Source organism: Bradysia coprophila, unplaced genomic scaffold, assembly GCF_014529535.1.
Source record: "Bradysia coprophila strain Holo2 unplaced genomic scaffold, BU_Bcop_v1 contig_94, whole genome shotgun sequence".
Classification (NCBI taxonomy): domain Eukaryota; kingdom Metazoa; phylum Arthropoda; class Insecta; order Diptera; family Sciaridae; genus Bradysia; species Bradysia coprophila.
Window position 1 is genome coordinate 887,127 of NW_023504022.1, and position 16,441 is coordinate 903,567.

At 39.1% G+C, this 16,441-nt stretch overlaps 1 protein-coding gene across 1 annotated transcript; it reads right to left on the minus strand.

Moving 5' to 3' along the window:
* Nucleotides 1–13,001: 13,001 nt before the first annotated feature.
* LOC119084780 lies at nucleotides 13,002–15,513 on the minus strand. Its single transcript, XM_037194842.1, has 2 exons — nucleotides 14,382–15,513; nucleotides 13,002–13,797 (listed from the first exon to the last, which is right to left on the minus strand). The coding sequence occupies exons 1-2, from the start codon at nucleotides 15,027–15,029 to the stop codon at nucleotides 13,069–13,071; spliced, it is 1,377 nt and encodes a 458-aa protein (XP_037050737.1). The 5' UTR covers nucleotides 15,030–15,513; the 3' UTR covers nucleotides 13,002–13,068.
* Between the last annotated feature and the right edge of the window lie 928 nt (nucleotides 15,514–16,441).

Genomic DNA, 16,441 nt, shown 5'->3' on the forward strand with positions numbered 1-16,441 from the left:
AATACTATCACTAATAGCAGTTTTCAGAATTTTGCAAAGTTCCAACATCTTCGCCAAGCTAACATCTTCGTCAAAGTTATCCGGAAAAAATCCGGACGAAATCCGTAAAGTTTAACATCGATCAGGATTTTGAAGCTTCCTGATTTTGAAGTTTCCAGATTATGAGGCTTCCGGATTTTGAGGCTTCCGGATTTTTTTGTCTGGATTTTGTAATTCCGGATTTTAACTCTCCGGATTTTGTACGATTACCATTCGACTATATCCGACTATAATCAACTACATTTGACTATTTCCGGGTATATTCTACTATGTCCGAGGATTTTCAACTATATTCGAGTATATCTGGGTATATTCGACTATTCGATTGTATCCAAGTATATTCGACTATATCGAGTAACTTAGGTCGTATCAAGTTCGATTGCAATTGGAAGATATAGAAATTGTGATTAGATCGTAATTATAACACCCGGTTCAGCAACCGGGACATTTCAGTCGAAGCCAGTGTGCGTGCGACATCGGCAGAGGAACGTCCGCACTCTACGGTGGTCAACACTACACTACAAAGAGCTAGAACGTTTGACAAAAAGTTGGTAGGTCTGGCAACAACGTTAGTGGATTTCACAAAAACATTGGTAGGTTTAAACCTACCAACCCTTTTTTGCAGGTTCAAACCTACCGACTTTGGAAAACTCGCATAAATCTTCGTAACTCTTTTTGTCGTAGTGATTAACATGATTAACCGCTGATTAACCACTGATTAACTATGATCAACCATTGATTAACCATACATGATTAAACAGTGATTAACCAGTGGTTAATCAGAGTGAGCAACCCCTCGCTTTACGATCGAGCGTGACTTAAAAGTTGGTTTCTAATCGAAAATTCCTAATTCACTAACTTTAGTTGAGACCTCAACTCAACTCAATTCCTAACTTCCTTCCAGCCGAAAAGGCGTTTTGTTGGTTTCTTGGGAACTCAAACCTTTACAAAATGTAACGTAAAGGAGTTTAGTTCGTCCCTACAGAATTGTGTGTCCGCAGCCGAGAATTGATGATATTATATATTATACTTGCTGTATATATTTTGCATTACTGCAGTATTATATACTCTATATATTATACACTTATCAACACATCCCTTCTGAACGCCAGTCTAAAGAAAGCAAAAGAAGAAGGCTTGGATTTTTCCACAGTTTTGCTCGGCGTTACGCAAGCATTCGACAAAATTGGTCACAAGCATTGCGAGATCCGTATCAAAGCACGAAGAGCCCCAACATGCCTTAAGTCGTTGTCGATTAACCTGTAGAAAGGTAATTTTATTTTACACGTATTAATACTATCAGTCAAAAACACTCAAAAGAGTAAAAGTGACGCAAGTCCCTGTGCATACTTCCAAAACAACTGATATCGCTGGAGGTGACGCATTCTCCGCTTGTACGCAAAAACTGTAACAGCAAAAATTTGGGAGGACGTTACCAGTCATCTTAATTGTGTTGGTCCATTCGGACGTAGACAGCCCGAATTTAGTTGTCAACCACTTGTTCGCGGCGGGGTAGTCACTGAACTGAGCAACGCCACGTCCTTTCGTGGGAAGTGCGCAGCGCACCATGCGTCGTATTGTTGTTTTTGTAACTCGCTCCGAATGAGCTTGCATTTTCCTTTGCTGTGTATGTTGGTTGGTAAGAATGACTGTTGATGGTCGTTCAATATTGATGACTTGAAATCTTCGGAAATTGGCAGTTTATCGAGACAGAAAAGTTTCTCGGCTTCATTGATTCTCACTAAGGAGAGTACATCTACACCGCAATATTGTATGTATTCGCTTGAGTTGAATGCCTGGATGCATGCCTCCCACGTGGCCTTGATGAGTTCCTATCCTTTAACACGGTTGGTTTGAAACGAGATTAAATAGGGACCGCCGACCACCAATAATTTTTTTTCATATTTATAATGAGTGATGGACAAGAACATCACACAGGAAAAAATTAGCCCGAACCCCTGAGCCGTTTCTGAGAACCACTGGATGCGCTACCACGAGCAGTCAGACACAGCCTGATCACAAATTTTAATGGGGATCGGTAGAGGGAAAAATTCTAAGATATACTGTGTAAAAATTATTGCTTTCGGTCATTTGCTCTCGGAGCAATAACTGTTGAAAGTCAAAATTTCACCATTTTCGAAGAGTAATATATCCCTGACAAAGTGACCGACCCAGCCAGTTAAGATTGATTCTAGACGCGGTTAGTAAGCTCTTTCGAATGACAAAAAAAAAAATTGAAAAAGTTCTTTTATGGTACACTTTTAGAGAAGTTACTTTTTCCGCTACCCTCGGTGAAATTTGGCCACTTCTGTACCTTTCTGGTAGCCTTGTTTCAAACTTTTTTGCCCCTAATATTATAGCCTGAGGAATAAGCTTTTCAACGATACCAAACATGCCATACTTGATCCCCAAGTACTGTTGATGATTCAGTTTTTCAATCGAAGTCACTCTACTCGCAAATCTGAAGCCCTCGAAAACGAAATTATTAAATTTCAAGAAAATATTACAATTGAATGTCTTTTACTCAATTATATGTATGGTACCGACTCAGAGAGTCATTAAAGTCCACTTCTTTTCAAAAAAATCTTTTAATTTTATAATTTCGTTTTCGAGGGCTCCAGATTTTCGAGTAGACTGACTTCGATTGAAAACTGAATCATCAACAGTACCTGTTGTGGATCAAGTATGGCATGTTTGGTATCGTTGAAAAGCTTATTCCTCAGGCTATAATATTAGGGGCAAAAAAGTTTGAAACAAGGCTACCAGAAAGGTACAGAAGTGGCCAAATTTCACCGAGGGTAGCGGAAAAAGTAACTTCTCTAAAAGTGTACCATAAAAGAACTTTTTCAATTTTTTTTTTTGTCATTCGAAAGAGCTTACTAACCGCGTCTAGAATCAATCTTAACTGGCTGGGTCGGTCACTTTGTCAGGGATATATTACTCTTCGAAAATGGTGAAATTTTGACTTTCAACAGTTATTGCTCCGAGAGCAAATGACCGAAAGCAATAATTTTTACACAGTATATCTTAGAATTTTTCCCTCTACCGATCCCCATTAAAATTTGTGATCAGGCTGTGTCTGACTGCTCGTGGTAGCGCATCCAGTGGTTCTCAGAAACGGCTCAGGGGTTCGGGCTAATTTTTTCCTGTGTGATGTTCTTGTCCATCACTCATTATAAATATGAAAAAAAATTATTGGTGGTCGGCGGTCCCTATTTAATCTCGTTTCAAACCAACCGTGTTAAAGGATAGGAACTCATCAAGGCCACGTGGGAGGCATGCATCCAGGCATTCAACTCAAGCGAATACATACAATATTGCGGTGTAGATGTACTCTCCTTAGTGAGAATCAATGAAGCCGAGAAACTTTTCTGTCTCGATAAACTGCCAATTTCCGAAGATTTCAAGTCATCAATATTGAACGACCATCAACAGTCATTCTTACCAACCAACATACACAGCAAAGGAAAATGCAAGCTCATTCGGAGCGAGTTACAAAAACAACAATACGACGCATGGTGCGCACTCCCCACGAAAGGACGTGGCGTTGCTCAGTTCAGTGACTACCCCGCCGCGAACAAGTGGTTGACAACTAAATTCGGGCTGTCTACGTCCGAATGGACCAACACAATTAAGATGACTGGTAACGTCCTCCCAGTAAGAACAAACCCCGGATATGGTCAAGGCAATGGCCGTTGTAGACACTGTGACGAGTTTGAAACATTACACTCACGGAATTTTGAAAACCGACTCATTTTCTGTTTTGTGATTTACTGGATTTTTGTGAATTTTGCATGGACTTTTATATGGAGAAATCAAAAACTCGAGTAAAACACAGAAACAGAAAATGTGTCGGTTTTCAAAATTCCGTGAGTGTAGGACACAATGTCCGCGCGGAACTCAGGGAGAGAGGCTGGATTGTTTTGGATGAAGTGGCATGCATAGACATCAATGGCGTCAGCAGACGAGTCGATATTTTCGCATACAATCCGATCTCGAATAAAGGTTTCATCATCGACCCGACAATTAGAATGGAATCAGACATCGACCAATTCAACTCCGTTGATCTCGAAAAGAAAGAAATTTATGAACCATGTATCCCGTAATTCGACACAAACTATAACATCGCTAATATAGAAGTGATTGGGCTGTACGTCGGTGCCAGAGGCACGTTGTCTTGTAATCAACATTTGTAACTCTTAAACATTTCTCCTGAAATGTTCACTGATCAGAATCCATGTTTCATGAAAAAAGTTTGTCTAGAATACTGAGTCATTAGGCTACTTTGTGTAAAAGCTTCTTCTTCTTCTTCTTTTTCAGCCTCTCCAACTTCTTTCCATTTGGTACGATCCATTGCCATTTGCTGCCAGTTTGTACCTGCAATATTCTTAATTCCGTTTGTCCATCTCTCTGGTGGTCTACCTATAGCTCGTATTTTATATGGTCGCCAGTTCATGATCTTTTTGGTTCAACGTTTGTCTGTCCTCCTTGCAATATGTCCCGCCCAGCTCCATTTCAGAGATGCTATTCTTTCCATGACATCAACGACCCTGGTTTGTTGTCGAATCCATTGATTCGTCATTCTGTCTCTGAGTGTTATTCCCAGCATACTCCGTTCCATGGCTCTTTGTGTCACTCAGGCACCAAGGCCTAACTAGGCATATATAAAAAAGTCCCGGAATAAATAGCGCCGATTTCGGTCAGTCGAAATTCAAAAGAATCCCTCGATACGAAACCTCGCGGATTACCGTTCTTTCTAACAAAAAATTTTGGGTCAATTTTTTTGATAATTTTGATTTTAAACATTTATTTACCAATCAGTTACAATAACCTAGCTGATAAAATCATACTAAAACTAGAAGTAGCGCGTCTATACGAAAATGGTGATACATTGTTAGGCAAGACAAAGTTCATGATTCCAAATCACAGAAGCGTATTCGAGATGAGAACGCACATGAGCATTGTAAATACTTGTGAGAGCTTTCACATTGCGAAATTCGCAGCAGATTCTTTTTAAAAATCCAAGCATCGAATATGATTTTAGTATTACGCCGAGGTCTCGTACTTCACTGACTCTTGTAATGACTGCACCATCGATAGAGTAATCGTAAAGTATCGGGTTCGGTTTACGGCGGAAGGACATTGCACTACACTTGCCGATATTCAACGTCAATCCATTATTTTTGCACCAAGCCGGGAACCGGTTAATGTCTTCCTGTAGGCGTTCTGAGTCATCAGGGCTGTTAACGTTGACGTACATTTTCAGATCATCGGCGAACACCCCAAGCTTGGCAAATCGAAACATTTGAATGGCGTCATTGAAGAAGAGAATAAGTAAAAGTGGCCCGAGATGGGAGCCCTGTGGAAGGCCAGATGGTACGTTGAAGTTATCAGATTTCCAACCAAGACCTTTAACACACTGGAATCGGTTGTCTAAGTACGATTGAATCCAGTCCAGTAGACACGAATGCACTCCCAATTCTTTCAGCTTCTGTATAAGAAAACTATGATTAACTTGGTCGAATGCCTTACGGATGTCGGTGTATATCGCGTCAATCTGAGTGCCGCGTTCGATCAAGTTTTGCGCGTAGTTAACAAATTCCATCAAATTTGTTGCCGTGGAACGACCCTTACGAAAGCCATGCTGAGTGCCTGAAATCGCTCCTCTTAAGTCAGCTGTCAGCCGAGTACATACAATGGCTTCAAACAGTTTTCCAATAGTCGGTAATATAGCTACTCCACGATAGTTGCCCACGTCACTTCTGGCTCCACTTTTGTGAATCGGAGTAAGCTCGGAAAGTTACGTGTAGATAATGACAAATTAAATTACCTTCTCGATGCCGAATGTTTTAGTCGAAGCAATGTCGGAAACGTAGACTGTTTGGAAAAACTCGCTAAAGAGTTTGCAAATGTCTTCAGGCGTTGATGCTTTTACACCATTGAACGACATCGTAGATGGATATCCTTTACTCTTCCTCTTCGAGTCAACGTAAAACCAAAATTTCTTTGGATTACTTATCAAGTCAGTTTCGGTCTCTCTGATGTAGCGATCGTAGGCGATTGAGCAAATTCTTTGGAATTCCTTGTTCAAAATGATAAATTTTGCTTTACGCTCGGCCTTGGCACTATGGTCCGTCGATTTGGCATACGATTTATACGCTCTATTCATCCTATTCTTGAGGTTGATGATCGCTCTGGTGTACCAAGGTGGGTGGTTGTTCGATTTCAACCGTAGAACGGGTATTAACTGTTCGAGACCTGACAGTAGCAGTTCGTAAAACGTATCAATCGAATCCTCTACTGTTGCACAATTTAAAAAAGCGTTGGTCCAATCGATGCGAGCCAAGTATTCAGACAGTGAGTCGTAATCGGCTTTTTTGAAATCATAAGAGACTGCATTAACATTCGGTTGCACTGAACGATGATCAGCAATTGTGAAACGAAATTCTGTCGCTTCGTGAAACGGAAAATCAACTCGACTGAGCGTATCCACACTTTTATCAATCGTGACGTTATCGGGGTCAGTACAGAAAACTAAATCCAAGATTTTGCGCTGTGGATTCAAGACATGGTTCACTTGCGACAGATTAGAACCTAAAAGCGAATAGGTTATGGCCGAATGACCGTGCAGCTTATAACACCGGGAAGCAATGCACTCGTCTTATCTGGATCGGGTGCCCAAGTAACTTCAGGCATGTTAAAATCGCCTGTTATGAAGACTGAATCATTAGTATCAGGGGCTATTTAGTTGAATTTTTGGCGAATTTTTACTAATTTGGAGAATTTTGGCAAATTGGCGAATTTGGTGAATTTCGGCGAATTTTGACGAATTTTCACGAATTTTCTTTGTAATTAAAAAATTGTTGGATTTTAAAATCTTTTTATTTGAGGTCATTCATGTACATACAGGTTGTGTTTACAAAATTTATAAATAGAAAATCTGATTAAGGCTCGCAGATTGGGGAAGCGTTCCCAAAACGCAAGAAACATTGGCTCTCTGAATGGCGAGGGAGATGCGCTGCACTAAATAACTGTGAGAACGTGGGTCGCCGCTCACTTCGTTGAGCATGGGACCGATTTTGTTTATCAAGTCTATTGCTTCGGACGACCAAGGGCCGAAAGTTTCGACGGCAAAGGCGTTCAAGATGTAATTGTTGGCTTTTAGTTCGGTGTACTTGCTGTGTTTTGTTCTGGCAGCGAGCTCGGCGGTGCGTCTGGCTTGTCTAGACGAGATGTCGCGATGGCTGGGAGCCAAAGTGTCCCAGCAGGTGGCGTCCCAAACGAGATAGCGCCCGTTCAACCAAGGAACCAAAGTCAATCCGTCGGGCCTCTTGCCGTCATCCCGAAACAAGCCCGGTGGTTCTAGCCTGGCGTGTACATGTGCTGGAGATAGCGCTTGACATAAGATCCTATTCAACTCCGAGTGTCTTGACAACTTGCCGACGCTCTTTTGACAGCTCAAACCATGAATTCCGAGTTCATTCACTGAAGATCCGCACGAACAAATGTGAGGACGGCAAATATGAGCTCCGATTCTAAGTGCCATACATACTCTGACGGAATTATTATCGAGGAACGTACCGATGTGTTTGGATGGAATAACATTTAACCAAGCGTTTGATTCATTCCATTGTTGGATTATATTTTTTTATAATCTTATCCAAAATATCTTCGGAAAAAAAAATAAATATCTATCTTAGGTTTACGATTATTTTCAATTCCCTTCTCAAAAAATGTCTCATAAAAACGTCACGAGCATCTCCAAAATCTCAAAAAAACAGTCCAATAAAACCTCACCAACATCAAGGATATCTCAAAATGATGTCGGATAAAGCCTCACGAAAATCTCCAAGACCTCACAATCGATTTAGTTATTTTCCTAAAGCATGCTAAAATGCTTTTTTAGCGAATGAGACGTTTCCAGCTCGAGCCGGAGCTGAGTGCTGGAGTAAAATTCGCTAAAAATGCCTTTTAGCATAAGTTAGGAATAACGTTTTTCCTAAACGACGCGGAAAATGAGCGACGACGACGACACTAGTTAGGAAATAGTTATTTATACAACCGAGTGATAAATCCTTTTTTAGGCACTAGATGTCTAGATTGTCACTCGAGGCCGCAGGCAGAGTGTGACAATACACATCTTGTGCCTAAAAAAGCATTTATCATCGAGTTGTATACAAGGTTTTTCGCAATAAAGGCAACGGAAAGTCCTACTTTTCGTCACTTGTTGCGAAAAAGTACTTTTAAGTACAGAAACGTACTCTACTGAGACAAAAAAGGCCTATATCAATCAAATTCAGAATTCTCAGCTTTATTTTTCGGGTTGCTCATTCCTCAGGTTATTGCTAAAAATGTGTTTTGACCACCCCCTGACATCACATGACAGACACATTACACCCAAAACCCAAAGTGAAATTAATTTTTTTTTAAATGGAATATTCGTGTTAGCTAGAATCGATCGACGAATCGATTGAGCTATAACTCAATAATATCAGAGCGAGCTAGTTTTCCAATTGTCTTAGAAATTGGCGAATTGACTCCTAAGATGATAAAGTCGTAATCAGTCAAAAAACCCTTAAAGGGTGAATGTGACGCAAGTCCTTTATCTTACTTACAAAATAGCTGATATCGCTGAGGGTGACGCATTGTGCGCCGTACGCAAAAGTTTTATCAACCAAAAATTGACCAAAAAATTTGTGAAAGAAAATTTTACAAAAAGAAATTTGCGTCACAAGTGATTCGGTTTTTTCCGTAAATTCCTTCAATACAATTTTAACCATTTTCCTAACAATAGGTTTCTCAACATCTGCCACTTGTGACGCAAATTTCTTTTTGTAAAATTTTCTTTTACAAATTTTTTGGGTCAATTTTTGGTTGATAAAACTTTTGCGTACGGCGCACAATGCGTCACCCTCAGCGATATCAGTTATTTTGTAAGTAAGATAAAGAACTAGCGTCACATTCACCCTTTAAGGGTTTTTTGACTGATATCACTACTTTTGTAAGTATGTCATTTCGACAACATCAAAAGACCTTATGAAATTAAAAAATTCTAGAGAAATTAGTCTAAGTCCCAAAATCTAGAAACAAATCTTGGAACACCTCACTCATGTCGAAGATAACCCAAAACCATCAAAAAATGCGATGGAAGTTAGGAAGTGCTTGAGGTATCATCTCTCATCCCAAAATTTAGGATGTAACCTTGGAACACGTCACTCATGTCGAAAATAACCTAGATCCATCAAAAAATCAGATGAGAGTTAGCATGTGCCCGAGGAATCATCTGTCATCCCAAAATTTAGAAATTTAGAAATTGACATATTGCAGAGTTTCGCCACTGCCAACTATTATTGTTTAGTTCAATATCCATTTTCTCCTTCGTTACTGTGACTTCCTAAAGATTAGTACACCGCTACTCCAAAACTTCGGCCTTTTTCAGACCAAGTTTTATTAGTGATGCCAACATGGGGTAAGGTTTGCCTTGATTTTATAAATACAAACATGTATCTACATTGAGCGAATTAAAAGTAAACACAACCCCAATCTGGAATATTGCTATAATATTTGCAATTGAAATTGACTGTAAACACATTTTCGTTGATCTATATCGATTATTTTGACGCAATGTAATGCAATGACAGGTGCATATTCTGAGCCGTCGTAAGGAACGAAGCCTATGTCGATGTTGTACTCGGTCAAGAAGCTTGAGGCAAGAAATAACGCTGTTTGCCGGTTCGGTTTTGTCATTAGTGGCTCAATTGTTCACTATATTATTTTTTAATTAACATATTGCGTACTAATCTGTCATTTTAAGGAATTCATATCATAAAGATCAAAACATTCTCATTTTAGAAGCTCTGTTACATAAAACGTTGTGTAAAAATGGACTATTAGACATGTTGAGATCGTTTTTAATACGTTATAAGATGAGTAGATTTATGCGGTTTTATCAACGATTCGATCATTGCTTTAATATACTTTCTGCGAAACATAACTAAGTACTCAACAGATTTGCTTCGATCTTTAAGCGCCCAGAGTGTTTTACTTCGGAGAGTTAGCGCAGTTAGTTCTGTGGTACGAAATTATTTTTGTATCAAGTTATATCAGCTTTCAAACGAGTCACACAGAGCCAAAATAGATAACAAACACACTTATGTTATGTGCGCGAAGGCAATGTCAAATTGAGAAAGCGAAGAGAGAGCGAGATCCACACATTTTTCGTATTTCGCATAGCTAATTTCACCTGTTCTACGAAGGCAGCTACAACTGTACATTCATTACCCAGCATTACGGCTGTAGTCATATTAAAAAAAAAACGTTTGAATGACTGCGAGTTTGGATGAATGAGTCAAAACATTTTTCATAAAATCGCCGCACTAATGGAAGGAAAGTGGCAAAGAGAATACACACCGAGTGCCTAAAAAAGGCGTTTATCACCGAGTTGCATACAACTATTTTCTCAATAAAGTCAACAAAAGTTTGGCACACGGTGAGAAATAGATTTTCGTACGTAGGACTAAAAGTCTTTTTTAGCGTGTGAGAGCCGAAGGCGAGTTCTGGAATCGAATATGCTAAAATAGTATTTTTCCTAACGCATGGAATCGTGCTGGAATCGCTAAAAAAGACTATTAGCATAAGTTAGGAACACCGTTTTGTTTGTAGTGTGCTGGAAATGAGCGACGAAGTCGCAATATTTCAACACTAGACAAACAAAAGACTTAGTCTGTGTTATGAATAACATTTTTCATATCCGACGGAGAAAAAGTGCTACAAAGACACAGTGAAATACGAACTTTTTCGAACGCTACAGATCCTTCAACGAAGGCTGAATATTTATAAATTATAGTAGATTACTATGCCAGGGAAGCAATCGGCTTCGCCTCGGGTCGACAATCGACATCTAGTGCGAAAATAAACCATCATTTCATATCTACCTTGGTAGAACGTTGTATGCAACTCGTTGATAAGTGGCTTTTTTTAGACACACGGTGCATATTTGCCATTTCAATTTCAATACATGCAATATCACACAAAATCTGTTTTTATAAGATTTTATACGTTGTAATACAGTATTTAATCTTAATCACATATTAATAATGTCCGAACGTAATTATGAGAAATCTGCAAAGCACATCACTTTGGTCTATTTACAATCTATTGATCTAAACTTCATTGTAGAGCGCGCAAATCTACTTCGCCAAGTGTTAAAGCACAAGACAACAATAAATGCAATCGATCATTTCATTTTGACTCATTTTATGGCTGTTTATACTGCCTATTTTTATCACTAGTTGTAGGATGATAGTACACCCTTTTTATCACTAGTATAATAGTATCAATAGTATAAAAATGCAAAATCTAAAGTAATGACGAATAAAGTATTTTGCGGTTGATTACAATAATAATTGTTATGACTAATACTCCGTAGAGTGTGTGTTCATTTGTATTTAGGCTATTTGGTTGCATGTGTCTAAACAATAATGAGATTTCGAAAATGAAAAGTTAAAGTTTCAAAGATATCTGACGGTATCATCACATCAGCCTTTTTGAAGTTTAATTCCTTTTATATACCACTAAGCGTCTTTCTTGCGAAGACGTTTTTAAGTGAATAATTCTATTTTGCAAGCACTTTTCAGCAAATCAACTGGACAAAAATCGCGTTTCGGTAACTCTGTATACAAGGACAACTTTGCTGGAAGATAGTGGTGTTTTGTTAGGGTAACACTCAGACCAGCATTGCCGCTATCCTTACATACTTTTTATGAGTAAATGTATGACCTGATTCGACTGCCATTTCGTATGAATAAGACGAAAACATTTTGTATTCAATCACCGCGTTACATACAACGTTCTTCTCAATAAAGACAATTTACTTTTCGTAGTGGAGTTAAGAAAATAATTTAGTTTGTCTAGTGTTGAAATATCGCGACTTCGTCGCTCATTTCCAGCACACTACAAACAAAAAATACTATTATCACTCGGTTGTAAAAATAACTATTATCGCAAAGTGTGCTTAAAAGTAAAACTTTCGTTGGCTTTATGAAGAAAAACGTTTTACTTTACATTATGTGGCGGGTACTCGTTGAAGGATATGTAGAATCAACTCGCGGTTAATTATAATTAGCCGACGACGGTGGACCAATTACAAGGTGATTAAAATCGACAGCGAGTTCGAGAGTTGATTAACTGCGAGTTAATTAAAATTGACTGAGAATTGATTGTAATCGCGGCGAGTTGGTTGTAATCCATTCGCGACCCATTTTAATCGACTAGCTACATTATACAGAGATGAGCCGGTTATTTTAAAAACCTGCATTTTCCGTTCGGTTATTTAATTGTCAGACGATTGAAGTAAAATTATAGTTCGTTGAATGCTTCAAAAATCTGCTAAATAGTACTGCGAATTTGAGTAGTAATATCGATAATAACTTTAGTGTTCCACAGCACAGTTATTGGTACCAATTCTATATAGATTTGGTCAACGTCGAATATTACAGTAATCTAAATCTAAACCTGTCTCGATTTTATCTTCATGAATTTCTTAAATGTGGAATGAGAAATTAAATTAACATCTCGAACTTTTGTCTGAAGATGGTACATGCATTTATATCATCATGTATGCGAGGGACAAATGCGGTTTTGAGAGCTTGATGTAAGAATTGTCGCACTAGGTACCTTGAGAGTGGGCTCATATATAACTTTAATTTGTTTCGGGCAAGAGCTACGCTCAAGAGATGACTTCAAAATTTTGGTTTGCTAAACTTTTTGTGATTTTCTTTCATCCGCCACCTCTGGTCTATTTGTGAAGTTCACCCTCAGAGTATAATGTTATGGAAATATAAATAAACATCGATTCGAGCTTGGTAAATTCATTTATTTTTATCAATAAAAAATCTCCAGATTTATTTTCCTTGCAACTTCATTTCAATTCAAAATTCGTTAACTTAGTTACAATTATCCATTGTACAATCTTATTGCACCATTACATCAATCTGACAAGGAAGATAACGAAAAATTCGTTTTAAAAGTTTAGCTGTCATTTTCAGAATCTTCGTCAGACGAAACATTGCAGTCAATCGCGTCCCATGCACAACGCGTACGCGCTTTGAGTTTTGGTTGTTGATGACGGTCGAAGCCGAGGTAGCGCAAGACTGTAGTCAAGTGACTACAACAGCCCAGCGTTCTTTCACCGACCTTACACGTACAATACAGGCCCTCGATAGCCTCATATCCACTCTCGTTTTCTCTGAACTTCACCCACGCGTCATGAGTTTTTGATCGACTGAATCTGGATTGAATCCGAACTCTGATGATTCCATCCATTTCACGATGAACGAATATTCCGAATTGGGAATCTTCCCTTAGGTGACTATCAACGTATCGTTCGGCAATTTTTATTTGATAGCTACCTAGGGTGATGCGTTTCAAGTCATCCATGGATAGTACAGGGAATCCTACTGCGGAAGTAGCGGATGCTTTCTCCCATCGGGTTGTCATTCGTTTCAAACCAAGTTTCTCGATCTCATCTTTTAGTTGATTCGACTGAGGTATGTCGTTTGCACACACTTCGGCGATAACGTCATGGAACTCTTTGTTCTTGGTCAGTGGTTCGAAGTACGCATTTATTATGGCACAAGCAATCCGATTGAAGCGCATGATTTTCGGGACGTATGTACCTTCGATCGTGTGCTTGAAAAAGGGAAACACGTTTTTGATTCTTGCGTTGACGGCTTCCACCACCCATCGGAACATTGTGACCTACAGACACAAAAAAATTAATCTAATTAGGAAATGGTTCGGATCTTTGTGTCATGAAAATTGGGTGAGTCAAGGAAACAGTTGATGAATATGGTCGTGGGCCGTGATCACTCGAAGACTCGAGGCTGAAACAGTTATTATCATTCTGACGTTGTTGACCGCAATTAGGTTTCATGATTCTAGCGTCCACATAGTTAGGACAATTTATTGGTTACTGAGGGACTTGTCTTTGAGCAAAGAACAGTATAAATCGAATGAATGAAATCAAATACATTCTCATTTGACACAAAACCCTCAACTATTGAATATGCCTGAAAGCTTTTGTCACGTTTGAAAAACACATACGGCTCTTGTGGCAAACCGTCGAAAATTGCTTTCGTAAATATTAACTACAAACATCGTTGGAATGAATTTGGAACTTTCTAAATATCGAACGGAACGGAACGGAACTATCGAACGGAACGTTTTCTTATTTTTCTGGATTTCGTTGCAAATGAATTCTCAAGAAAATAATATCGTACGATTAAGTCCACTCAATTTCAACTATTCGAACTTGTTAAAGATCATTCTTGAAATAAACTTACCATTCTCGAAGAATTCGCTTCATCACAATCGAAATTGATCCTTTTTCCAGTCAGTAAACTCGGCATGAAAACAGAGAAACCCTTTTCAACAGTCTCATCTTTGACGTCACGATAGCCTCTATCTAAAAGGAAGTAGTCACCCTCTTCCAGGAAAAGGAGCAGATCGGAGTTTTCGTAATGGTGTCGAATGTTTGCGGCGTCGTTATTTTTGGAGTCACAGAAGTACGGTCCGGCCGCTTCTAAAATGTATCCATCCGGGAAGACTATGTACAGTGGCTTCAGTAGATTTCGACATTTATGTAATGAGAATGTTTTCCGTTGCAGTTCGAAATCTGACGGTTTTTCGATGTAATTGTACGTCCCATCAGCAACCACACATATACGAGATTCCGATTGGCCCAATATCTTCGACGTAAGCTTGATGGAATGCTTTTCCAGTGCTTCCTCTCGTGTTATATGATAATATCCAAGATAATTTGGAACAAAGTGTTGATCCAATGCTGAAGATACTGCATCGATGGTGTTACTGACGACCTGTTGAGTTGTCGAAAAGTTGTGAGCAATGACTTCTTGCTTCATGTTGTTTCGAAGCAGCAGCAGAAACATCGCCAAGGCTGTTCGAAGTGATCGAGTTGTTGTGTTTCTCATTCCTAAATAAAAAGCTAGTGAATGGTAGGCTAAGAAGACCTATGAGACATACCTTTCAAATACTGCAACATATCATCGAAACTTTCCTTTTCGATACCCAAAAACATTCTGTATTTTTCCGGCTCGATTCCGTCCTCTTCAAAGTTGTACGGCGTTGAAATAGGTAGATTTGACACAGCATACAGCCACGTTTCGAATTCCTTAGTGTCCACATTCAAGTCTTGTTTCATAGCTTCGATCTTTTGCAGTGCTTCCTCATTGAACATGCTCGAATGAGTTAGATGGTCGTCACACGTTCGATTCGTTTTAGGAACGTAGCACCGCTTTTCAAACCAGGCTTGTTGGATAGCTGGCCATGTTATAGCTTTTCTGCCACCATTCGATTGACAAATAAAACATCTTGATTGAGTGCTTCTCGCTCCTTGCAGATGTATGCCCAATGAAGAAGATACTTTATTCGCATTTTCGTCAGTCAATGAATTCATTCCTGTTGGTGATTTAGAAGAACGATGGTTAGGGAGGAATCAACAATCAGTGAAAAAGAAACCAATGTTGTCAGACCCAGCTTTTGTGTAGTTCGCAATAGTAAAGCGTAGATTAAAGTTACACAAATCCTTGGCTTTTTTGCCATCAGAAAAACTTTTTTCGAAAAAATCGAATGTTGCTTAGCGTGGCAAGTGTAAGTATTGCGAAAGAGATCTACAATCCACACTGCTAATACAGTGCAGATAGATTTACACAAGTGCCTCGGCCAACATAACTTTTCGTAATAAAAATTGTGCGAGTCAACGTAGGTGATATAAGTGTATACCGTTCGGAATTGGTGTTTGTTCGTGAGAAGCCTGTGAACCATCGGATTGCTCAAACGTTGGAGTATCGATCTCGCAAGCTTCAAATGTAGCTCCGTTTTCATTGACAATTGTTTCGATTCGTCTCATCGAATTCGTCTCCGTTTGAATCGAGCTCGATTCGGTTGATGCCAACACCATCACGGAAGAATCTTGAATCGGCAGCTTGAGTTTCTGTGATTTCTTCTTCTCAGTAACACGTTTGTTAACCGGACCCGTATCTGAAAATTCAGTGTCGAAATAAGTATATTTGAGACAGATTTGGCTCTGGCTGTCTGGCTGTCATGTTGGAAACTTTGATAGACACAAACTTTTTCTTTTGGATTTTCCTTTCGATGAGTGCAAAAATAGCAGTAAATCTAACATACTTCTCGGCGGAATTGCACATCCAGCTGAGTAAAGAAGTCAAAAAAGGTAAAAACTAACCATGCAAAGTCGTCTCTTTTCCCTGGCATGGTTCAGATGCAGCATAGGCCGATTCAACCGTTCGTCTAACAATGCCAGTCTCAGTTGAGACATGGTTGTCATTTGGAAGTGATTCGATTCCATCCGTTGAGTTTTTAT